General features: G+C 44.2%; 1 protein-coding gene across 4 annotated transcripts; it reads left to right on the top strand.

Moving 5' to 3' along the window:
• Nucleotides 1-242: 242 nt before the first annotated feature.
• On the top strand, nucleotides 243-25799 carry trim2a (tripartite motif containing 2a). 4 transcript variants are annotated; one of them, XM_068588907.1, is made up of 12 exons: nucleotides 243-357; nucleotides 15635-15813; nucleotides 17179-17416; nucleotides 18138-18289; nucleotides 18440-18620; nucleotides 19828-20551; nucleotides 21061-21164; nucleotides 21373-21540; nucleotides 22352-22532; nucleotides 22881-22951; nucleotides 23075-23215; nucleotides 24284-25799. In XM_068588907.1, the coding sequence occupies exons 2-12, from the start codon at nucleotides 15680-15682 to the stop codon at nucleotides 24434-24436; spliced, it is 2247 nt and encodes a 748-aa protein (XP_068445008.1). In that variant the 5' UTR covers nucleotides 243-357; nucleotides 15635-15679; the 3' UTR covers nucleotides 24437-25799. The 4 variants fall into 4 exon arrangements, with proteins under 4 accessions (XP_068445008.1, XP_068445007.1, XP_068445006.1 ...); XM_068588906.1 differs by lacking the exon at nucleotides 243-357 and adding an exon at nucleotides 6665-6817; XM_068588905.1 differs by lacking the exon at nucleotides 243-357 and adding an exon at nucleotides 11961-12470.
• Nucleotides 25800-26455: the final 656 nt, after the last annotated feature.

Below are 26455 nucleotides of genomic sequence, written 5' to 3'. Positions count from 1 at the left end.
TATAATATTGATGAGTTGTTTAGTTTTTTTCGTGGCTGGATTAGCTCGAACTGCATCCGGCCTGCGGGTGCCTTTCCCTTTTACTGTCGGCGGGTCGGATCCCTTTAATAAGTGAGGTGGAAGTGAGTGAAGCGGCTCTCGGTGCGCGTGTGTGTGTGCGTGTGTGTGTGTGCGCGTGTGTGTGCGTGTGTGAGCAGAGCAGCAGGCAGGACGGCGGCGGCGGAGGAAGAGGAAGAGGAAGAGAGACGACCACAGCAGTTAAACTGGGAAAAGTCCAGAAAAGATCACCGCCCGTCATCTGATACATCCGCGTGCGTCACTGTAGTTTTCTCACCCGGCAGATGAAATAACACATAGGTGAGTGAACCGCAGCGTGATGCGCGTCTTCCATCAGAAAACGTGAGTTAAGATTAAATAAACGCACACTTGATTCTATGTCAGACTTTTGGATAAATGCACGAGCCAGAAGGGGCTTTTATAAAAAAAAAAAAAAATAATAATAATTCCGGATTAACGTTGAATATGCATCCAATCGTACAAAGTGCTACTCTTTCTGCGTTGTGCATGATAAACAGCAGTCTCTCTTGTGTGTGTCAGCATCTTAAACCAGTAGAAACTTGAATGGACCTCTGTACTGACGCACCTCCTGACTTCTGAGTCCAATTGGATCTCATGCATCACATGGCTTTGCCGTGTTATGATTGATGTGCAAACTCTCTGTATCAATACTTATTTCTATTTTTCTGTTAAAAAAGGAGACTTTGGCTATAAAGCTACTGTGAAGTAGAGCAATTGTGTGTTTTCTTGCATTTTAAAGAAGGGATATTTAATGTTCAGTGATCACTATAAGTGCAGTTAGATCTGATGTTAAAGTTGAATACATCTTTACACACAAGTGGAATAATTAGTGCATTTCAGCTGCCATGAATGGTTTAGTCACTATGAATATTGTTTGATGCACATGTGATTTGTTTGCGTCAATAAACATGCAGAAAATCCATACCTTGCTTTTGACTTAATGATCAATATACATGAGCAGAGTTTCTGTTGCACACCAGAAACATTCCTCAAAAGAAACATGCAGCTGAAGTTCTGGATGATGTTGAGTCGATCAGTGTCAACTTTTTATTAGTTTCTGCATCACTGTTTTGGTATTGTTATGGCTGAGGGAGTCGGGTGAGAAAGCTTGAGGAACCAGTGCTTCAAAAAGCTGTCGACAGGAAGTAGTAGACATGTTGGATGATACTGACTAGAAGAAGCTTACTAGCACCTCTAAAGCGCCCCACAGTTTTTGGACTCTAGTGCCAAATATTAATCGTATTATTATTATTAATCCTGTGAATTTCTCCACAGCGGGAAAAATAAAGGAATATCTGATCTATTCTGCTAAAGTTGGCTAATCAACTCCTGGTTCTTGCTTCGTAGGTAAATGTGGAAGTGGTGCCTTCTCATCGAACTTTCAGCAAGTAAGCCGAGAGAAACATTTCCCATAATGCAGAACTGTGAAGTGAAAACATAAAAGATGATATTTAGACCGGCTAATGATTCCACAAACATGATTAATTGATAGGAACAATGTTTTATGCATTACACAATAGAGACGATGTTTAGTTGCAGTACTGACATCACTTCGGTCCACCAGCAGCACATGACCGAGCCCGTATTCACACAATTAGATGGCTCCATTCATCCTCCGAGATGCACTTAAAGTGGATTAACGTCTCGTTGCATTTGGCTGCTTCCTCCTCTGCCTCTATCTCTGTGTCCTTCCCTCCTTTTGATGTCTGATCCCTCGTTTTCCTACCGCAGCTGTTTTTCTTTTAAGCCTTCGTGACATTGGAGGTGCTCGAGTGGTTCTGGGAACAGGAAGTGGAGGTGATTCAGAAAAAGGCTGCAGAACTCTCTCGCCACTGCAGTACGCTGTGCTGCAGATGCAGCGCTGCAACTGAGCGACTATTCGCCTGCTAATCTAGGAAGCCGCCCAGATGACGCTGTGCACTTAGTGATGCAACGTGTAAGTTTAATCTCACTGTTGCACACCAGGGTTGTCTGGTTAGTCACAATGCATGCAGTGTCCTACGTGAAGGCTGCTCAGGTTCTTTAATTAAACACGTGCGCTCTTATGTAACACCTCTTTAGTGAGTACTCCAGTCCAACAATCATCACAGACTGTGTCTGGTCGGAGATTTCTCTGGCATATTGCCAACAAATACTTAACATTACAGACTTGACGAAGGTCAGATGTGTCACAGTTTCAAGTATCAAAAGCTGGCACCGAATGAACCCTACGATTTATCTTCTTTACATCTTATTGAAACTATTTTGAAAAGTCCTTTTTGTGTGTGTGTGAGAATCCTTTTTTACAATAGGGTTAGGGTTATTGAATGGATATCAGCAAAACAACAAAACGCACGTGTTATCTCGCACCAGTGTTGCAATACTCGGTAGGATTTCTTTCAGGGCTGATGACTGAGTGAACGCCGTAAAATCTGACAAGTTGATCTTATTAAAGAAAATCTGGGAAACCGATCACCTTGAAAAAGATAATTAAATGTAACTATTAGTCTTAAGTTATAGGTACTTAATATCTTCTTACGTTTACTTTCATTTAGTTCTGTTTATGTATCTTTGAAGTTCAGCCAAGTTAAAAATGGCACTTTGGTCATGAACCGTTTCTTTCTAAGTGTGTGAAGATTTGTGACCGTCGTGTGTTACCGTCTCTCCTGCAGTAACGTTTTTGTTTGCATAGTAAGTAAAGTGACGGTGCGCATTTGGTCTCCCAGTTAAAGAAGCGCGTCTGTTTCCGTTGCAAACGTGCTCGAGTGTTATTGATGTTTTCATTCAGCTTGTCCAGTGCCTGGAGGCCGTGACCCTTTAACCTCTCAGGATCAATGGGCTCGGTGCTGTGAGCGCTACGTCGACGTAGCTCTGGTTCAAGCTAATTGATCAGCGCTGGTCATCAGCCAGTTTAGCGCGTCGGGACTGAATAGTAGCTCAGAGTGTCTGACTGTGAAGGATTTGGAGACGCCACAGTGTGCTTGTGTGTTCAGGGTCTTAACAGTTCCTGCTAGACGCAATAGGAACTTCAGGCCTTGACACTCTTTCACTCACACAGCTGTTTAGTCGGTGGACGCTGCACTAACGGGAGCAAAGCTCACAAGTCTGCTTCAAACACCTGAGTGCCACGGAGCATATGGTGTTAATCTGGTTAGCGCTGGCATTGTAAACACAATGTTAGGGGTTATTTCCTTGTTTTTACTTTTTGTCTTTATTGCTGTTTTCAGCGATTGCCTGTCGATACCAACATGCATACAATGCAATGACATTAACGCTGCAACTCTAACTATTATTAATAAATCAAGTCAGTAAGTCTCTTGTTTAAATATGTAAGGTGTAGTCACCTGCTCCAAACTAATGGGCGATGCCATCGGTTATGAAAAAAAAGAGTGTCGTTCTATAATTTATCGATAACTTGCGTTCTGTCTCTCGGAGGCGCCGCCCACCCTCATCCCACCAAAGTAGTCTCCTGGTGGCCTATTTCTTGGTAAATTGTGGCAGTGACTAGGTGGGCTGACAGAGACAAGAGGATGTTCCTCTACAAATATTTAAGGCACATGACTCCCCGAACAACATAAAATGTTGGCGCATTAGTTTCTGGATTGATTGGATGAAACAAGGTGCATAAAAGTTGGTATTATTAGGAACGCTGGAGACAGCCTGGCTAGCTCTTTCCCTCTGTTTCCAGTCATTATGCTAAGCTAAGCTAACGTCATGTAGAGTGCACGTCGTGCTCCAGCCAGCAGGGGATATCAGCGTTGCACAAAAGGAGCCCGGCCCACCCAAAGAATGACCATAAGGACCGACCAAGCTTCTAAAAAACTCAGATTTAGATTTTTTATTTTTATTTTTTCGATACAAAGAAAAGGCAGGTTGTTGACAGCAGCCAGCGCTGGTGTGCACAAGAGTGTTTGTGTCCAGGCTGACCTCTGTTTGTCTTTCAGACCGACTGTTTGCATTTCAGTCTTTTTCGCATCAAGGTCGAGCAACTCGTCTTTGTGTTCTTTGCTCAAGGGAACGAGTGAAAAAGTCGTCATAACAACATTGAGAAATCCACAAGTGGTGTTCTTGTTATACCGGTTGTCTAATTTTCCACTCACGGGGCTCCAGTTAGTTCCTCAAACTATCTCCTGCTGGTTCATGTCGTCGAAAACACCACGAGCCATATCACGTTTATTGGGCACCGTAAAAACATTTCTGTTCATTTTTCTGTCGTTTGTCTGCTTTTTGGTTTGTTTTCTTATTTTTTGATCACCTCTTTATGCTTTAAGCCAAAGGATCAAAGGGGTGTGTGTGTGTGTGTGTGTGTGTGTGTGTGTGTACGTGTGTCAGTCAGTCATTTAGTTGGTTTTCCTTGACTTGATCACATCACATGAAGCTAAATGGATTCACAGTACGCCTGTGTCCACATTGTCATGTTCTGTGCCGCAAGTAATCCAGTGAAGTGAGAGTGGACGCAGAGAGGGTTAACGGATGCATTCGGGTAATTACTTCAAACATGGTTTGTGGCCTGCCAATAAGATTAAAGCTCTCAAGAAACGGGGAAACTATCGAGTGGCATACGTCTGTGTTTCGTAATGTTTGTGTGTGTGTGTGTGTGTGTGTGTGTGTGTGTGATCGTGTTCAACCTTAAAAGACAGACTGACTGATTTTGTTATTGTTTCTCTGCCAAGATGGAAGTATGAAAAATGTGGTAATGAGGGGCGGGCTTGCTCTCTCGGCAGCAGGTGTCTGAACCCGATGCTCCTTTTGCCATCATGTGTTGAGATATTTCAACTGTTATGTCTCCAAACATTCAGTAATGATACACTAATATTAACACTATTGTGAATACTGCAAAAAGGCCCAAACTTCAACTCTGTTTTTGTACTCAATGATTTGATGGTTCTTGAGGTTAATAAACAGCCAGTTGTGAAAAGCTGCTTTGGAGTTTTTGATCATTTCACATCATTTCCCTCAACACACTGTTTGCTCAGTTGTTGTGGAATAGTTCTGATCACTTTAGTGCTCAGATAAAATCCCCATTGGACTCTGATTAAAATCACTTGGACCAACTGCTGTTTTACCAGGTCGAGAACACACTTTAACACACTTTACACACCTTTTTATATTGTGAAGACAAAGATCTGGCGTGACTACCTTTCTGGAATACAATTAACATTGTTTTAAATCAAAACATGACTATCAGTCGGCAAGATGCCCGCTCAAAGCACAGCTGTGCCTCACTCACTTCAGCGAGCAATGCTGATGTTAAGCAAGGTTTAGTGTGTTGTTAGCGTCCTAACGTTTGCTTATTCGCAACTAAATCTGACGTACAGCTGACGCAATAAAAGTTCTGCAAGTATTTGGTTATAAACAAAAATATCACGCCGAAAAACACACCAGATGAGCAGCGAGGTGCCGTGTGTCCGCTCTGAACTCGGCAAACTGCGGCCTCTTTGAATTTTTGCCGGCCAAAGTAAAAGTTGGGGATAGTTTAACTTTTAGCAGCAAAATGTGGCCAGAGAGAACGTGCAGACAGTCGGTGTACAGGATCCTGTGAGATGTTGAGCTTCAAAGAATGTCTTCCCGCCTGAAACACAAGAACACGCCTCCCAGCTGCAGAAAAATGTAATAATTGCAACTTGGGTCGCTGCCCGGTGTGTTTTTCGGCATTCGGAGCTGAATGAAGAGTCAAAGGAATCACCAAAGTCATGAGCTATCGTCCTCTGAGGACACTGAGAGTCTGTGCAGAGATTCTGGGTTATCCGTTGAATAGTCGTTGAGATTTTTAAGTCTGGACTGATGTTTTTAAATGTAAAAAAAAAAAGGGTTGTTTTGGTTCATCCTGGTGATTTCTGGGTAAAGTAGTCAAAGAGTCTTTAGTTCTGCTGAGTCATCGCTGTCTTGTTTACCAGCTTTGCTTCAGTGCAGCGAGTCCCCCGGGGCGAACGGGACAGACAGTAACACGCTTGCTTGTTTGAATCTTTGAACTCTCGCGTTGCGTTTATGACTCATAATTCAGAGGATTGTTATGGTTGTTGTGGCTTTCACAGGGGGGACCATCTTGATTCAATTTCTGGGACTTTGGCCGACTCCTAAATTCTCCCGGCAACTTCTCAGGAATGGACGTGTTAGCACAGTTTGTTTTTGCACTCTGCAGTGGATTGTGCAAATGTTCAACTCTTCAGGGACGTTGTTGTGCTTTAGCTTTGACAAGTCGGCCCTCTGCCTTTTTTCTTTTTGGCATAAAAAATGACGTCATTGCAGTTCACTGCCGGAAAAAGCTCATGTGCACTTGGAGTCTTGCTTAAAAAAATGCAGATACAATTGTGTTCATGACGTCCTCGTTCTGAAGTCTTCACCTGAAGTTTTACAAAAAGACAAATGAAACGTCTCATACGAGGGCCGATGCCTAGAAAGTTTCTCTTCCCCTTCTGTGTGATCCTCCGTCACTCCTTATCTGTTTCTCCTCTTTGTGCCTCTGGGACTCTTGCCCTCGCTGGCCCCGCCTCCTCTAGCCTCACGAGGCCCTCTGATTGGTCCGAGCGTCCCCTCTTCATCCCTCGTGGGGCCTCCTCCCTCCCCTCTCTGTCTCCGTCCACCCAGTGGCTCCCTGTCAGCCTGTTTGGATTATTGTAACAGCTCAGGCCTCTCACATGCACTGCCCACTGCACACAGGACACAGCTCATCAGAGATGAGGAGGCTTAGGTGACCGGGAGCAGCGTTTGTTTTCACCCCGGAGGAGAAGGAGGAGAGGGGAGCAGCCATGAAGCTGAGGTGAGTGCTTGCAATGTAAAGATGGAGAGGAGGATTGGAAAGAGTGGGTGATGGATGGAAAGAGAAAATGAAAGGTGGTTGGAGGAAGAGAGAAACTGTTAATATGTTGTTTGGGGAAAGTCCCTTATTTAGTGTTATTTAGTTCAGTCTGTAACAGGAAAGGATTCCTCTCAAAAGATGTTTCCGATACTCTAGGTTAGTACCCTGGAAGTCTTGTGAGCTAGAAATACAGGTTTGTTGACATGGTTTCAGGCGGTTACATGCTGAAGGTTTACTCTGTGCAGATGTGCTGTACGTGTGCAGGTGTATACTTTACTGTGCGCTCGCCACAACATATTTGCTTTGCTCTCATTTCCTGTTACTGTTTGTTATGCCCAGTGGCCTCCGCTGGTCTTGGAACCAAGAAGGTGCTGAGAAAACAAGTCCTGCTCATTATGTAACCCATGGACTCTCCTCCAAGGGTTTTAAAAGGTGTACGACATGCCGTAATAGACCTTCTGTGTGCGTTATGGCAGCTATCTGATCCGTTGCGTGTCATTCAAAGTGCTAGTTTTTTTTTTTTTATGAGTGTGAAGTAGAATATACGGCAATAAATTGCTGATGATGATCGTGCTGATGAAATATGACTGATAGCTACATTATTAAACAGTCAAGGTGATACGCATTGACTTATTTATCATATTGTAACGCTGGTATCCTTTTCATCACTTCCTGCTTTACAGCTGTTTTTAGGATTCAGGTTTAAAATACAAACTTTTTCACTGAAACTTTAATGACCAAGAAAGTTAGGACACAACATTTTAAACACAGAGTTAGTGAATTGAAAGACTCTGTCCACACTCTAAATGGATTTTAATCATATTTTTAACTTTCTTTTCTGCTAATATGAGTGTAAGTGCCATGCAGGAGGTTTAAAAATCCACTAATTTAAAAACGAAAACCATCGATGGTGCATTTTGTCTGAAGGTTGAGTCTCTGAGTTTTTGCTTTATTGACAGAAAGCTCCACGCCGGCACCGCTGCCGGCCTGAATTAGAAGTCAGTAGTTAACGTGCATGCGCTAACACACTCGGACACCCAGACAGGACGCCGCCTTATCTTGTGTCACCAGAATGCACGGCTGACAGATATATAGCCCAGTGACGCAGTGACATTTGTCATATTCACTCTGAGAACAGCCTTTTTCTCTGGAACATAAAACTTTAAAGAATGGGAGGGAATTCAGTTTTTCAACAGGAATAGCACAGAACATGTCTTTCTTTCTTTCTTTCTTTTTTTTGTACATGTATAGAGTTGTTTTTTAATCCCAAAAATCTCTTTAAAGCTGCCCAAACCAAATGGCTACAACAGTACTCACTAAATTGCTTTTTGAGGCCCGACCCCCGACTGTACCAGGACTCTTTCCTCTGTGGTTTGCAAAGATGCTGCAGCTGAAGGCTCGCTCTGCTGCTGTAATCTCTCATCATCCTGTCCACAGTGGATGCTTCAGATTAGCATGAGACTGTTCTTATAATTCAGGAGAGAGGGGGGGTTATGTCGCCCTCTCTCCTGAATTGAAGGCACACGAAAGCGCTGGATATACACTCCACTGTTTTTAAAGGCTGGCTTTTAATTATTTAGCTGTAACTTATTGGAGCTGCTTAATACGTACAACATCTGGAGAATGGACGACTCAGGATTCAAGTATTTTGTTATGAAACAGGTTCAGCGCTGATGGAAATGTGCGATTACCGGGGTCACCATGGACATAAGCCTTGTAGACGCACCATCTGGCTTTAGGTGCTGAGAGGATTTAAAATGCAATAACTGCTGAAAACAAACTGCAGCAGTTGTTTTATTACATCGTGTGTTTCTGCGGCCTTCAGTGTCAACGCAGTCAGTGTGGCGTTCAGTTCATGTCGTCCTCTCCTGATCACGAGGGCTTTATGCGGATCTGACTGTTTCCTGATCGGAAAAGTCTGTATGTCATGCATGTGGTTTAAGTTTGAGGTAGCTAGCGTAGCCTAGCTTAGCATAACAAACCCCTGAACCCACAGATTACAGCCATGACAGCAGAGTTTTGTGAAAATGACCGTAAAATCTTGACGTGAAATTGCTGATTTTAAAAAACTAAGCGGTTGCGTGAGAAGCGCAGCCATGAACGGCCAACTTAAAAACATGGCAGTGAACCTGCATGTGACCGGACTCTCGGACGTCTGACCCGACACAAACTACTGAGTCCTCCATCATGAAACATCAGCAGACCGATCGAACTGGACGGTGTCATTGTGCTGCGGGGCCACGTGGCAATATGTGTGTTTTCGAAACGGAGAGATGGCGAAAACCGCTGACGTCAGGGCTCTGGAAAGATGGACGGACACCAGAGGGAGACCCAGAGTAGCAAACGAGCAACGGCAGCCACAATGTAAACCAGATTATGACCCAAAACATGCATAAAAGAAAGGTTTGAAAACTGAAATAAGATGGTTGAAAAGTTGCAGCTGGCCCTGGATTCTCTACTTTCTGCACTTGAAGTTCGATGTTGGTTAACGTTGCGTTTCCTCTGCTGGAAGAGGAGTTGGGAGCGCCGTTTGTTTTTGTTCTATTACAGCGACTAAGTCGGTTGGAAATTCTGTTTTCGCTGCAGTCTTTGAAGTGTCCTGATGCATCAGTGATGATGTGGGTGTGAACAGCGAAGCAACAAACAGGTTAAGTGACGCGTTTACTCTTCTGTGTGTGTGTGTGTGTGTGAGTGTGTGTGTGTGTGTGTGTGTGTGTGTGTGTGTGTGTGTCTCATGCAGGCCTTCTAGTGATGGTCCTGCTGGCTACTGGGAAAGTAAGGGACTTAAATTATTGAGGTAGGCAATATATTTTTTTGCATTCCTGGGCAAAAATACAATACAACTCTTCAGCATATTTCCATTAGATCTTTAAATGAGAGAAAAGTTAACTTCTGCACCTTCTGTTTTCCAGCTTTACACCAACTCTAAAGCACCAAACATGATCTTTTTAGCCATGCGGGTATCTAAGAATGACAATGTCGATCCTGACTAAAACAACTCAACAACTATTCAACAGCTTGCCATAGACGTCCGTGGAAACATTCATGGTCCCTGATGGATGAATCCCACTGACTTTTTCCTTTCGTTGACATTTATGGTTTTGATGGAAATATCTCCACAACTACTGGATGGATTAAAATGTGTTGTATAATAGTTTAGTTTATGACCAAACACCTACAAAACTGACATGCTAAACTGAGATCATGAACATTATTAACGTTATAGGCGACTATAATGACCTTTCAGCTTTGTTTAAGTATATACAAAGTCGAAGCAGCAGTTTACTGAATCAGCAATTTGTGTCTTGACCGACTGTAACTCGTAAACAAATTATATTTTGTAAACACTGACGAAATAAAACCTTCAACGGCATCAGCAAACACTAATATCTGTGATTTAGCTGCTACGGATGTTATCATTGACCATCAGTTTGGAAGTCAGAGCAGCTTCCAGTCCTGTGATTTGATATCTTTCCGTGGAATTTAGTTCCCATTCAGATTTCAGCCAAATCAGAAACAAAGTGATGAAGAAGTGTGTTGTTTGTCGTAGAAGCTGGCGCCTCTGCTGTTTGCATAATCCAAATTGAAGGCCGCTGATGAAACCCTTCATTAAAGGTCCTGTGGCGCATCATGTGGGCTTTGAAGCAATGTGGTTGTTCGTAAGAGCACCTTCAGAGCAAGGCAAGCATATTAGTACAGCACATTTCAACAACAAGGCGACTCAAAGTGCTTCACATGAAACCATTAAAAGCAGCAGAACATAATGCATAAGAAAACAAGATTCAATGATATGTTAAATGTTTCTGACTGATCACGAATCCCATGAAAAGACCAAAACCCACAATGTGGTGGTCCGTCTCTGGATGTATTCGTCCATGTTGATGTCGACGCTTCCTGTTGTTTTGCGTCGCTCTCCTCTGACCGACTGAGTTTGGCAGACGTCGACTTGAGCTCACTGGACCAGCCTCCAAGCTGCCAGGCGTCAGGAAATGTCTGGAACAACTCTGTCAAGAGCAACCGAGGTTGTGTTTTAATTTTTTTTTAGCAATGGGAAAAAGTGGAAACGCTGCATTATAAGAAGAACTTCTTCGATGTTATCCGCTGATGGATGGAGCGGAGCCTTTACTCCGCATATGAAAAGATAAGATCATCATTTTTTTTTCTCATACTATTGAAGCCATTCGTGTCTGAAATGGAGTCCCCCCATCGAGGGTGAACATCTTCACTATTTAATGTTCTTGAAAGCAAAACAATGAAGACAATTCACCCTGATAATCCTATTAAATCGAGATGTTTGTTACACTCCGTACATTCACACTGACAATATTTTCAAGACGCGAACACCGGTCTCCTGCGTTGGTTGGACCCGTCCAACTCCCCTCCCCCACCCGTCATTATGCTCCGTCATCACACTCCCGGATTATTTTCTCTGATCGCGTAAAAACAACATGGATGGGTTTGCGTTGTAGTTCCTTTCAAGTCTCATGGGCCGTGTGTGTTGGTGTCAGATGCAGAATTTGATGCTATGGGAATGAGAACAGGCTGGATTTTTCTTTTGTTTTGCAAACGGGACACTTGTAAGCATTCAGTTTGTTGACTATCCTCCACCACACACAGCTCACAGTGTGCTGGGATGATCCAAAAATATACACACGATTGGCTTCAAGCCGAACGTCAATGTTCTCTATAGTTTAAAGCTTTTGTTTCATGGTTAAGGTGATCTATCCTCGTAAATGTAGAACACTTGACAGTATTCACTTCATGACGCAGTCGGCGATGTGATGATTAAGAGCCTTCATCTTTATCTTTTCATAAAAACCAAAAGAGTTTCTCATCTTTCATAGTCCGCCTCTGGCTTATGCTTTTCGGTGTTGTTTTTATTGCTCCGTCACTGCAAGTACAGTGAGTCAGCAGCATGCGTGCACACACACACACACACACACGCACACACACACACACACACACACACACACACACACACACAGAAAGAAAGATCACTTTGGCTTTAACTATATTGGTCGTGGCGGGGACCCATAACTGCTGTCTCTCTTTTTTCATGTTTTTTTTTTCCTCCCTCTTCTCTGTCCTTCCATTTGTTAGCTCACCATCCGTCAGCCAGCCCACGCTCGCACACTCCTGATGCTGCACATGCTCGCTGCGCTGCAGTGAGCCAGCATTTATTTCAGACAGAGAGAGAGAGAGAGAGAGAGAGAGAGAGAGATGAATAGATGAGAGGAGATGGACTGAACCACGAACGCAAGTGATGGCAGAGCAAAATAGGGAGAGGTTGGAAAGGATGATGTAAAAACTGAAATTCAATCTGGCTAAATCTCCCCCCGCAACTTCTCTTGTGTGTGTGTGTGTGTGTGTGTGTGTGTGTGTGTGTGTGTCCTCACACATGAACACGCAGAGGAACCGTCTCTCTCATACGCATCCCGTTGCCTCCCATCTGGCTCGTTGCTGCTACCGGAGTGGAGCATCCTTTCCCGTCAGAGCTGACATGGAGGCGGCTTCAGAGGAATTTTTAGTGCCCGTTTCAGTCACATGGCACCAGTGTATCGGTCAGTGTACTGGAGTGGATGACGCCTGTTGATCGGCCTCTAGATGCAGCACTGTAAGTCCTCATTAATACCGTTGTACGAGCCAAACATTTGGAATATCTGCTGTTGTTTTTAAGCTAACATTCTTGCACAGTTATAACTTCATTTCTCTGGCAGTCTCTACATGCTAAAAGGGTAAAAAATCACAGTCATTATTTGCTTTTTACTCTGCTGCGTGTTAGATGACCGCTCCATCCAGCAGAAATCCCTCCGCTGAGCTCAATCTGATTATGTAAGAGCAGGTCGCTGTGAGGCTGCTGCAGCCCTCTGCACTGTCGGCACTGGGCTGCTTCTGTTGTGGCTGTCGGCAGGATTTATTCATTTCACTTTAATAATCTGTGTCGTAGTTGATGCTTTTGTTAATCTGCGTAATCTGGCCGTGTGGAGCCAGGGAGCTGAGCTGGTGTGTTTGTGGCGTACCGCTATACCTTGTCATTTCAATCTCTCCTTCTTGACACATTTATGAAAGTGGTGTTTTGAACTTTGTGCTGCTCAAATGTGCGTGTGTGTGATTGTTGAGCTTTCGTTGAAGCCATGACTCCGCTTCTTGAAGTCACTTGTTTCTGTTTCACCAGCTTTGTGAAGCTGACCTGAGCTGCTCAACACATAACTATCTGGCAGCAAACGCATCACATACCAGCCACGTGACATGTTGGAATCGTTGGTAATGACCCGCTGACGGCATCACCGCTTCATTATGACTGTCATTTTATCCACCGCTCTAATTGCAGGCTCACCAAATCACAACATTGGAGTTGGAGCTTCTCTTAGCCGAGCCCAGAGAGGACGAAAGAGAGGATGCTTGTATAAGAGAGATTAAGAAAAGGGAGAAGAGGAGAATGAGAGCATGCACCATGGAAAGAAGTTCAGTCCCTGAGGGGCTTTCCTTTCAGCAGCAGAGGTGGCCCGTTTCTGTGCCTGTCTTGAATGCAAAGAGACAATAGAAGCACTGACACACTTTCTGTGTCTTAAGTTAGCTGCCAGAGAATGTTACCGAGAAGTCCAACATGAAAACACTGGAGCCAGTAAATGGACGTTTTGGATAAAACTGGAGACCAAGCCATGAAAAATCTGTGTACACATCCTTTAAGGGTGGTATTCAAGTGTTTTTTTGTTTTTGTAGGTTCAGTGTTTCCGTCTCTCGCCGATGAGTGCTGAGCACAGGGTGCCATGCGTTCACTTTATAATCAAATATTTATCACTCAAAGTGCCTTTTTATGAGGATCCTCCAGCCACAGCTGCAGCTTTGATTTACTCTGACTGTCTGCCACTGGCCTGGTTCGGTTCCCGACATCGGGGTCGAGAGCCAAGCAAGATAAATTCTGCCCTGTTTTATACTCTCAAATTTTCCTCCTATCGGGTCGGATGGTTTCACCTGGAAAGCAGCTTAGACTGTTTCTCAATGTTCCCGCCGGTCCGCCGGCGGGTCATACAACTGGACATCCGAGGACTTTCTTTTATCAAAGACACACAATTACGTCCATAAATATCCACAAACTGGTGTTGCATCATTTCAAATCAGCCGGCAGATATAACAAAAATAGTCCTGCATTTTCCCTCGTAATAGCCGGTTCTCATGTTCTCACTGACGAAAGCTCGCTATCAAAATTACCTTAAGTTTCCGATTGACACCCCCTTGAGCCAATAAAAGCGGCATATCCTCTTTCAAGGGCCTACATTAGCCAACGAGAATCCGCGTTGAAGGAAAGTGCCCGCCCCTCTTTTTCGCGGGTAGACCAGGTTCTGCCGGCGGGACACCAAGAGACAGAGGCCGTGGGGGGAGGGGGAGAAGCGGGTCGTCAGCCGGCAGCCCCGAAGAAAGATGGAGCGATATTCACGTTCAAGACATAACCCCACCGCAGCCCACCTTCAGACCCACCCACTCACCAGAACCACGGCTTGATCGTACAGCTACATACACATTTCCTGCAGCTGTTCCAGCTGTTTTTCACCACAACCACATCACAAAACATAATTCGAAACACCAAATGAGTTTGGCTCAACTCGCCGCGCGACACCCTCCGCCCCGTGGATCCACGTGACATCAGAGGACACGTTTTCGTTCATGTCCTCGGTGGTCTACATGCTGTGAATTTACAGATTACTGGCGAAGGGATCGGCTGTACGCCTTGCAATTCCCACGAAAGGTCATGACCGAAAAGAAGTTCCTCGGGATCAGCCGGTCACTTCATTTCAGCGGCTCGGCGATGGACGCTGCCGAGGAGCAAAAGAGAGGCACGGCGGCCTTCGATCGACTCGGCAAAATCAAACCTGTCTATGAGGAGATAGGAGAAGCCCGCCAAGAAATTGCTATCGATGAGCGAATGGTTTCCTCCAAAGCCTGCATGGCTATCAAGCAAAAAAGCTTTGTTCTGGTGGACTCGAGCAATGGTTATACCTGGGATTTTTTTTATTCACGGGGGAAACTTCCAGGGAAAGGGTGACAAGGGACTGCGTTATGATTTGGTGATGAAGCTCGTTGACACACAGTTACTGGGCACTGGCTACAAGCTCTATGTGGACACTGTCTACACCTTTTCAACGACCTTTTGACCCTTATTATTAGTATAGATGTGAATGGTTTGCTGTGTTGTTGTATGTATATATATATATATATTTGGGCTGCATGTCTTTTCTTCCATTGGCGACGTCGTATCCAGCTCTCCTTATTGTCACAGTGGACGCTGACATCACCGTGAGGCAAGAAGTTTAGTAACAACTACTATCCCCTTTTTTAAAGAGCAGTCTGTCCCTTTTTTAAAAAGTGTTTGAGGAATGGAAAACCGTCTGATGGAAGATTGTGTGACGGCCACTTAAAAGACTTTGTGGTGAGATTATAGTTTCCAAACAGCAAGAATGGACTTTCACTCTCAAAGTGTGAGCTCAGAGGTTGGTTTTATTCCGGCTGCTGGTCCCACTGACTGATGAGAGTAAAATAGAATATGTAAATGAAACCCAGCAGTCTCTAACTTTGAATACTTCTATGTTCATGAGTTGGAGTTGAAGCCTCGAGCCACAGGCGCTCAGCGGTGTGTGTGTTTGTGCGTTTGGCGTTGCCTCTCAGTGAGGAAACGGAGGATTTTTGCTTCAAACCTTTTGATCTTTTCAACCGCACAGATTTCCAGCGCGCCGTGTCGTTTGTCGCCCGGTCTCATCCTCCCTCTGTTTCTCTCCGCAGGGTGCTGGGTAAGAGGAAGAGGGACTCCCATGTCAGAGTTTTAGGATGGCCACTGAAGGCTCCACTATTCCCAGCCCCGTGGTCCGCCAGATTGACAAGCAGTTCTTGATCTGCAGCATATGTCTGGACCGCTACGAAAACCCCAAAGTACTGCCCTGCCTTCACACCTTCTGTGAGAGGTGAGTGGAGTCACACGGTGTTTTTACGGTCCATGTTTAATCCTGTGATTTATGAGCAGTAACTGGGGATGTGTGTGTGTGTGTGTGAGAGAGTGTTGAGGTTTAAATGTGCAAACGTGAATCGATCCGGTCTCAAATTCAAAAGTAGGATCAGCATGTGTTCTGTGATGAATGTATGCTGCAGATGGGAGATGCAGCAAATAATACTCGATCGATAGTGTTGTGCTTTTGAGTATTGTTTCGCACGAGACGCACCGCTGAACTTGGGTGTGTTGGTGCCATCCTCTCTGACAACCGGCCTTTTGTTTCTGACACAAGAGAGAAACTGTGGACTGTCTGTTGCTTTGACTCCGGCTGCTTCTGGAGAGCCATGAAGCTGTCAGATTGAACGACACAGCAGTTTGTCTTCTGGTATATCCGTTTTTTTACGGATAGATTTCTGGACTGTAAATTACCTTTTCCGGAGTGGTGGGAGGAAAATGGTTCTATAAATGCCTCACATTGTAATTATTGGGATCGGAAGAAATCCCATTTGTAGTGAATTTGGATTCCAAATTTTATCTTTAAAAAATAAATCTGTCCTTGGCTTTACATTTTTTTTATCTGCCTTAAAAACAGCGAGCTAAAACCAATATATTTAACCATAATTTATAGTTATTGCAAAGGAGATTCTACACTCCTATGCAAGATCTACCTGAATGCATACAATGCAGTCTAACAGAAAGCAGAGAGGCATCATGACACTGACATGACGTTTCCGCTGCCATAAAGCGTTTCTGACCACAGCAAACAGGAAGCTCAGTGTGGTCTCTGCATTTCTGACCACACTGGTCACCGCTGTGATGTTGCTGCACATTGCCTTCATGAAGTGCACGTGTACAGCGACAGTACATTCTCCTTAACTCCTTAAAACTCAGTTTGTAGAAAGCGTCCGTTTATCACTTTGCGCATGTAAATACTTTAACCAGCAGGTGGCATCAAATGCAGCATTTTCACCTCCGTTCATCCATTTTACAGGTCAAATGAGCTGGTTGATTGTGTTTTTGTTCAACTATTTTCACGTTAGGTCAGTTGTGCAAATAGATGACATAAAATATTCTGCATTCTGACCAAGTATCTTGTTGAAAAAAAAAAAGGCTTCCTCGATCAAAAATGAATAAATTGACATGTAAAAACTTGCTTTGTGGGTAATAATTGCAAACCTACTGTACATCACCACTCACTTTGTCTTCTCAATGCAAAACACACACACACACACACACTACAGTACACCACCCACGTCTTTCTCCAGGCCGTTTATTTCCCATAACATGCAACAGAACGCTCCCACTCTTTAATAACCCCTCCCCGTTCTCCTCCTCCCAGGTGCCTGCAGAATTACATCCCGGCCCACAGCCTCACACTGTCGTGCCCCGTGTGCCGCCAGACCTCGATCCTGCCGGAGAAAGGTGTGGCGGCGTTGCAGAATAACTTCTTCATCACCAACCTGATGGACGTGCTGCAGCGGGCGCCGGACAGCTGCAGCCAGGAGGCCGCCGCTCTCAACAACATCACCGCTGTGGCGACAGGCCAACTGCTCTCCTGCCCCAACCATGGAGGCAACGTAAGACCCGTCGGCCTGTTACTGTTGCTTAGACTTGAACATGAAGGGACAAGGGGCAGCACTGGTGCTAGCACGCTAATATCTGCTAACACTGAAGAGAGTACAGCTGATGTTGATGGCAATGTCCCTTGTTTTGGAGTTATTTTGCCATAAACCAAAGTATTGGACGCGTTCAAAATTTGACCTGGAGATGGCGCTGGAAGAAAGGTCAAAGGATCACAAAAAATATTATTAATAATAATAATGTCCTTTATTAATCCCTTTGGGGAAATTGTTCTCTGCATTTGACTCATCTTTGATAAAGGAGCAGTGGGCGGCCCTGTGAGGCGCCCAGGGAGCAATTAGGGGTTGAATGCCTTGCTCAAGCACACTTCGATATGTGAACTATGGTGAGGCAAGGGGTCGGACTACCTTACTGTTACGGGACGACCACTAATCCCCCTGAACAGCTCATCTTGTGAGGAACATATGTGTGCGTACCAAATTTCGTGGCAAATCCACCCCATTGGTGTCCATCCCAAAAATGTCAGGGGATCATCTGTGGGCTTCACCCTCCGGGGAACATGAAAAGCTGTACAAAATATCATGGGTATCCGTTCAGTCTGGACCAAAGTGGGAGACCAACCGATGTTGCCATCAGCCGCGCTGCAACAAGGCTAAAAATATACCGAGCCTTTACCCCCTTATCTTAGTTTAATCTTTACTTTTTCCTGTTGCTTAGGTCATGGAATTTTACTGTCCGCCCTGTGAAACGGCCATGTGTCAGGAGTGCACGAGTGGCGAGCACGGAGAACACCCAACTGTGCCTCTTAAAGACGTCGTGGAACAGCACAAGGCCTCATTACAGGTCCAGCTCGACGCTGTCAAGAAGAGGTACGTCAGCAGTATGACGACTTACTTCACGTTACACCATCGTAGTTATCATCAAGAGAAACACCATCCTCTTTCATGTGCCCGCTCTGACATGTGACTGTCGACTCAGTCTGTGAAAAAGTGCGTCTTCATTCCTCGGGTTCCTCCCAGGTTGCCGGAGATCGACTCAGCCCTGAAGACGCTGTCAGAGATCCTGCAGCAGCTGACCAATCAGAAGAGCTCCATCGAGGCCGGCATCCACAGCACCTTTGACGAGTTGCAGAAGACCCTGAACGTCCGCAAGAGCGTTTTGCTGATGGAGCTGGAGGTCAACTACGGCCTCAAGCAGAAGGTGAGACCAAGTATTTTCGGCTGACACCTGCAGAGAGTTGTGTGTCCTGCCTTTTATGTTTTGTTTAGGCTCTGGTCCCAATAATAAGAGTGGAAATCACTTTGCGTTCGCTATTGACCTCTTAAAGGGTATTTATAAACTCTGAGGCTCTGATTTATTTTAATAAAGGGTTCTTTAAATGTCCAACAAAAGAAAATAAGACAGAAAGAAACAATATAAATGACCATTAACCTAATTATAATCCATTTTTGGAAAGCTTTTAACAAATTACAGGCCCCTCATCGGGCTGTTTTTGCTGATCCGTGTCTCCGGCAGTAGGATGGGTGGGAGGGTGTAAGCTGGTGCCCCGCCCCCATCCAAACAAACCAATCCCCCGGCCCGGCCAGGAGCCTGCTGCTCCATCACATGGGTTGCTAACGATTTCCAATTTACGGGCTGGTGAGCAGTCAAAACACTGGCGCCCGGGGGAGCGTTGTGGCTGGTAGCTAGATGGAGCCAGTGCGCCGTGCGCGCTCTCTGGGTGTGTCGCGTGCGGCGAGGAAACGGCACACAGCTCTGCTCTTCATGGACACGCTCTGGACTCCTCTTCCTCTGAAGCTTGACAGCGTCAAGACTGTGAATTAGTTTAAAGAGAAAAGTGGAGGGTGAAACGTTTGACTCCGGGCGTAATGGCCTCTCTTGTTGGAGAAGAAGAGGAGTTTGACGGCCAGATGAGGGTGAGTCTGTTTTGGTTCTCTGAAGAGGGCGTGGCGGCGTCCCAGTAATGAGGAGAATCTGCTGAAAAAGCACCGGCAACAAAGAACCTCTTTTAAAACACCCAAAGCATGGCCGACTGAGTGATTTCATGATCTAAATGTGACTTTGTAATAGCCGAGTGTTAACTCCAAGAACTTTCTCATGGATCATCAATGAATAAGTTACTTTGTAAACTGGTTGATGTGAACAAATCTCGACAAGTTAACACAGGATGGCACAACAATATCTGACAGATATAACATCTGTTGCTGTCAACACAGAAAGTTGTTGGTTTTGCAGAATTACACGAAGGTGTGTGTTCACGCCAACATAAACCCAACGGAGCCAAGAGCTCACCTTCTGTGATGGTGCCAGGTCCTGCAGTTTGCCTGGTTGTTGATCTGTTTTTTCGGAAGCGTCTCTAACCAGAAAGTAACCCTGCTGCCCCCTGGTGTGTGCATGTGCGTATTAGGTGCTCCAAGCCCAGCTGGACACTCTGATGCAGGGCCAGGAGGGCATCAACAGCAGCTGCAACTTCACGGAGCAGGCCCTGAGCCACGGCACCGAGGCCGAGGTGCTGCTGGTGAAGAAGCAGATGAGCGAGCGCCTGGTGGAGCTGGCCCGCCAGGAGCTCCCTCTGCAGCCGGGGGAGAACGACCAGCTGGACTTCATCGTGGAGACGGAGGGACTGAAGAAGTCCGTCCACAACCTGGGCACCATCTTAACCACCAACGCGGTGGCGTCTGAGACTGTGGCGACGGGCGAAGGGTTACGACACTGCGCGGTGGGCGTCCCCACCTCCATCACCATCACCACCAAGGACAAAGATGGGGAGCTGTGTAAAATGGGCAACGCGGTCATCACGGCGGAAATGTCCTCGACCGACGGGAGCAAAGGCGAAGGGGACATTCTGGACAACAAGAACGGGACTTACGAGTACCTGTTCACGGCTCCGAAAGAGGGGGCTTTTAATTTATCGCTGCGCTTGTATGACCAACATATCAAAGGAAGCCCCTTCAAGATAAAGGCCACCAAATCCATCGACGTGTCGCTGACCTCAGAGGGCGTCAAGAAGAGGCTGAAGTCTCCCGGCAGTGGACACGTCAAGCAGAAGGCCATCAAGAGGCCGGCCAGCATGTACAGCACAGGCAGGAGGAAAGAGAACCCCATCGAGGACGACCTCATCTTCAGAATCGGTACGAAATATTTAAGGTCAAATATGCACTTGTATACTGCATGTACGTCTTTTTAAGATCCTTAAAACCGTATCAAACCATACCCTTGTTATCCTTATATTAGTGTAAGATTATATGACTAAAAAAAATACGAATCAATAACTATTTTAAAGAAGCATGATGTCACCATGCAAGTAATTTAACTAAAACTATGTTTAGAATATAAGCTTGACATTTAGTTGAAATCCAACGAGTCACATCTTCAGTCCGATGGACGAATGAATAAACAAACAGAATAATTGGCCCGTAGATTAAACAGCTTACACATTAGAGAGTGTCAGAAGAGATGCCCAACAATTTAAATAACTGCAAACGTAGTCCCACATAAATCCCAATATAAAGACGACAAAGTTGACTATAATGAACAAATTCCCATCAGTTGACACATTGCACCTTAATGGGAATTATCATGAATATTATCTCGTCTGTGATTTACTGTAAGTCCACTCATATATTTCATGTTCTTCAAGGCACAAAAGGAAGAAACAAAGGAGAGTTCACTAACCTGCAGGGAGTGGCTGCCTCTTCTCTGGGGAAGGTGCTGATCGCAGACAGCAACAACCAGTGTGTCCAGGTACAGACACCCACCGTCTACAGACACACACAACACACGCAACACACGCGACGTGTCATTGCTCAGTTACCTGACAGTGCTTCCTATGCCCTCCACTGCATTCGACTGTCGTAGGCCTTTTTGTGGAACCTTGTTAGTTTTCATCAAAATGATGATCCCTTTTCAAATCTCGTCTTTTTTTTATTTCAACACCTTTCACATTTAACAGATTTTCTCCAATGACGGCCACTTCAAAAGTCGTTTTGGCGTGCGCGGCAGGACCCCGGGTCAACTGCAGCGGCCGACCGGCGTGGCCATCCACCCAAACGGTGACATCATCGTTGCGGACTACGACAACAAATGGGTCAGCATCTTTTCAAGCGATGGCAAGTTCAGGGTGAGTCAGGATTGAAGGTTTTATCTTTCATTTGGTACCGAGGCGCTCGATGGGACAAAGTGTTTTAATGCGATACACAGTTAGAAAAGCTAAAGAACAAAGAACTGTGTGTGCACCCCTCACCGACATGTTGTGTTTTACCAAAGGGACAATAACAATAACAATGGGGCATTACCACAGCGCTTACTGCCATAAATACTGATATTACATATTATATCCCCCCCTTCCTCTATTGAATAACATGTTTAGAATAATTAAAATGGTTGGAAAAAAAGATTCAGTACTTTACATGCTGAGCCCTGATTAACATCTGTGAATCATTTGCAGATTTCACACCCACGACACTTTTCACACTTTTCACACTTTTCACACTTTTCACACGTTTCACTTCCTCCATTCGTCCATTTCCTAAATGCGAAAGCTTCACTGAAGAAAGTGCATATTTAATAGTGAAAGTCAACAGTTCTAGCCGTGTGCATGTATAGACTCTTGGAAATTGTCTCATTTTCCTACTTTTAGTCACTGCCGGGCTGAAATAACAAAATATGAAACGCTGCCATCTTCCATTGAGCTCAGCCTGTGATTTATTAACTAAATGAAGCTGTTCTCTCAGCCTCTGTTCATCTCTCGTGTGTGTGTATTCATAGGATGTCTCATTTTGCACTCTGTTAAAGTATACACATGCAAACCTGGATGTTGTATGTTTATATAAACTCTTAACTACATCTTAGGTTAAAATACACACACACATTTTACTCTGAGCCTTTAAAAAAAAAGAAAAAAGAAACGTAAAATCTTGCGATTTCTCCAGAACAAGATCGGCTCGGGGAAGCTGATGGGCCCGAAAGGCGTGTCGGTGGACAGGAACGGCCACATCATCGTGGTGGACAACAAGGCCTGCTGCGTCTTCCTCTTCCAGCTCAACGGCAAGCTGGTCACCAAGTTCGGTAATCGAGGCAACGGCGACAGGCAGTTTGCAGGTACACTCAACGGTAAAACGTGCACTTCCCCCGAGACTCACTGCAACCAGCTCATACCTGCATGTGGAATGAAGACGAATGCCGAACCAGGAACCATAAAACCATAAAACCATACAGTTCCCGTTATCCTTTGACTTCTGAGTTTTCACTGTGCCTCACTGATATCACTTAAAAACATCCAATAGACTTTAATCTACTAATAAAAAGCATGTCGTATCGCTTATGGTAAAACAATGATCTCGTGAGGAAAAATCTTAAATGGGAAATAATGAATTTGCATGTGAAAAATGAAAATCCTCCCGTTGGTTCGGTTGTTTTGTAAACGTGTGGTTTGTGACTTTGCTGTCTGTTCTTTTTAAGGGCCTCACTTTGCTGCTGTCAACAACAGCAATGAAATCATTGTGACGGATTTCCACAACCACTCAGTGAAGGTGAGCGGTGGAAGTGTGTTAAAGTACGCAAAGATTTTCTCCTCTGATCAAATTATTATCAACACAATTCCTTCGTTAATGTATCACTATTTTTTGGGGGGGGGTTGGGAAACCAAAATGTAGGTGTTCAACACAGAGGGTGAATTCTTGCTGAAGTTCGGTTCGAACGGCGAGGGCAACGGCCAGTTCAACGCCCCCACCGGAGTGGCTGTGGACGTCAATGGGAACATCATCGTGGCAGACTGGGGCAACAGCAGGATTCAGGTCGGTACAAAGTCTCCCCTGAACCAGACCTTTACCCCCCTGCTGTTTACCAGAGGTCTGGACTTCAGCACGTGTCTTTGTGGCTGATTTCTACACTGTATTTCTACACATCACAAATGTAATGTGATGTCATACAAATGTGATTTAAATTGAGTTATTATTAAACTCTTTAAAACTTCAATTGCTCTGGTGTCCAAAAAGAACACAAATGTGTAAATGAAAAAACTGCCATGAATTTGTATATTATTATTTTCCTCTTTCACTTGTCAACCAACTTCAGTCCTGATCATAACTACCAAATAGGAATTTATTTACAACCAGTCTGGAGTTTGTTAATGACTGGCAACAACGTAAAATGTTATGTATTTCTATTTTGTGCAGTGTCACGTAAAAAACTGCTGTCAACGTCACAATATATATTAGTATTATTTTTCCACTACTGACTACATTTTTTTTTTTTTTACATCAGAGCTCATAACAACCTATGTTTACATCATGCCACTGTTATGAACAAAACACAGAATTTAAGATGTCATTGCTTTGGCACAACTTTGGTTTTGATGCATTGCACAAACTCATATTACAGCAGCAATGCCCCTGCTGGAAAGCAGGGCAATGACACGTACGTATTCACCCCCGAGGCCAAACTTGAGGAAATGGTTCAATCTGTTGTTAAATAGGTCGAACCAAGATTTTAAGGAAAACTCACACCCATGCCCACATGTACACCGTATGCTTTAACACAGCAAACATTATCTAAAAAAAAGGAAAAAGACACAAATGTTCCTCGTGGGCAGCAATGGCCAAAATAGTGCACTTCTAGTCATTATATTACATTTTACAACAAATGAGTGGTGCTGATGACTGCAATTATTTTTCAGTTCTCACCACACTACAATCAACGATGTAATTACTTTATTATTATTATTATAAACGGCTAATGAAATGGGAGGCAAAGCATCTGCTGGTGTCATTCCAAATGCAAAGAGAACACTGACTTAGTATTTCCCTCTCTCCTTCCCTCTCTCCTTCCCTCTCTCCTTCCCTCTCTCCTGCCCTCCCTTCCAGGTGTTTGATGGCAGCGGCTCCTTCCTGTCCTACATCAACACGTCAGCAGACCCTCTGTACGGCCCGCAGGGTCTGGCTCTCACCTCTGACGGACATGTCGTGGTTGCAGATTCTGGCAACCACTGCTTCAAAATCTACCGCTACTTGCAGTAGCCCTTCTCTCCCTCTCAGCGCACAAACTGTACAGTGTATAGACGCACATGCACGCATTAGTATGGAGCGACCGGAAGATTTGCACTCACCCACTCCCACGTTCACCCTTGAATCATGCCGCCGCCGCCGCCGTCGTGCCATCTGTGTGACCGTGGCGTCCTGTTGGAGAGAAGAAGCATTTGTGGTTTTGAATGAAGTGAGAGGATCCGTCATGTTCACAGATGGCTGCAGCTGATTGGTGCTTTAAGGGGTCGTTCATAACCTTGTTCACATTCCATCTTAATTACACTGATTTTAAAAACAAAGCTTGAGTATTGTACATATGTCAGACCTTTTTTATTTGCTGTGATGTGGCAGGAAAACTGGAAAAAAAAAAATAAAGTTATTGTGCTTGTTCTTTAAAAAACACTGGTTAGACACTTAAGTAAGATGAAAATTAAAGTAAAGACGTATCGAAGTGACCTGAAAATTAACGGGAATTCAAGTTCCAGTGACTGCAGCTTCCGGTTAAATGCTCTTAAGAGTCCTCACATTTTGCCTGTTTCACTATATAAGACCAATATTCCACCTACTGTAGATAGCAGGGTATCTTAGAGCATGATTAGGCATCCCTGTGCATGTTGTTTTTTTTTTTACTAATAAAGACCAGAAAAGCTGCTGTGCACAATATATGAATATGTTTTAAGCTGACAAAATCACTGAAGGAAACGTTGAATGGAAGAACTGTTTCAATTAGTCTATGAGAACATGACTGGTCAATGTAATTCGTCATTAATTTAAATTGATAAACGTGTGGTTGTTAAAGCAAGATAACTTTGTAAAAACCACATGGTGTGCGTTTGTGTGTGCAAGACAAGTGGGATTGTGTTGTGATCACTTAAGGTACCAAACAAAGGCTTCTTGATGTGTTGACCTAAAAATCTGGAGTGACAGATTTCAACTTCAGAAATGCTGAAATAGTCTGTACCAAGACACATCAGTGAAATGCTTTGTTCATCAGGCTGCACTGCAGGTTTAGTCCTTTATCAGTGGTCACCTTCACACCTTTCTATGTGCTTTTATGTCTTTCCAAAAAAAAAAACATCCGTAGAACTAACAAGTTGTATTTCAGTAAAACACACAAAAAAAGGGTCTGTCCTCAAAACATGCAATATGTAGTTCAACAATTGAGGTGTGTGCTGTAAAAGATGCACTTTGCTTTTGTTAGAACACCTCTGTCACATTGTGTTTATCCTCAAGCAGACAGTTTTCAGTCCTGAATTTGGTCATCCATTTTCTACACAATCCTGTTACATCATTTGTTTTCCATTGTCTTGTTTGTATTTGTAATGCCAAATGGAATTAAAGTGCCCACAGGAAAGAATATTGTGTTTGTAATTGATTTGTGTGGTGTACTTGCTGCAATTTGTAATAAGAAGCATTAAAAAAAACATTGCCTTGTGACGATATGAAGCATTTTTTGTTTGCTAGTCAAGTATCTGTTTGAATAACGACATTAATCATGTTGGTAATGCAATTTGCATGTTCGTGATTGTAAACATTTGTTAAGAATTAGATATTTCTCTTTGCAGTGATGATTATTCAGTATTTTCAATATAGTTGCAGAAAAAGAGTCGTCACACAACACTTCATGTCGTTGTCTCAGTAAAACAGCAGACTTACTGAAATGAATAAAGTTTGAACGAATACGATCCTAAGTCGTTTCATTAAATCTTGTCCCTATTTGAGTAATGTATTTTTTAGGCAGCAGAGGGCATTAGAAAATCACGAGGCGAACTCAAACAAAATCGCTCCTCCCCGTTAAAGTAATGCTGCCTTCATGGATAATCGGAAATTAGGGCTACTCGGTCTAACACGACAAACACGAACCAAAAGGTAGCTGTTTTACTGCGGTACACCCTGTCATGTAACTTTGCAGCACAACGAACCCACGTGCCGATTAGATATTACAATAAATATAACTTAGCATATTCACCGGGGAAAAACTTATGTTATAAAAGTGCATCACCATATTCAACA

The sequence above is a fragment of the Clinocottus analis genome, unplaced genomic scaffold, assembly GCF_023055335.1.
Source record: "Clinocottus analis isolate CAN_PGR_092001 unplaced genomic scaffold, fCliAna1.0.p SCAF_22, whole genome shotgun sequence".
NCBI lineage: Eukaryota > Metazoa > Chordata > Actinopteri > Perciformes > Cottidae > Clinocottus > Clinocottus analis.
Note: the sequence above shows the minus strand (reverse complement) of the source record. Positions and strands in the feature narration are given on the sequence as shown.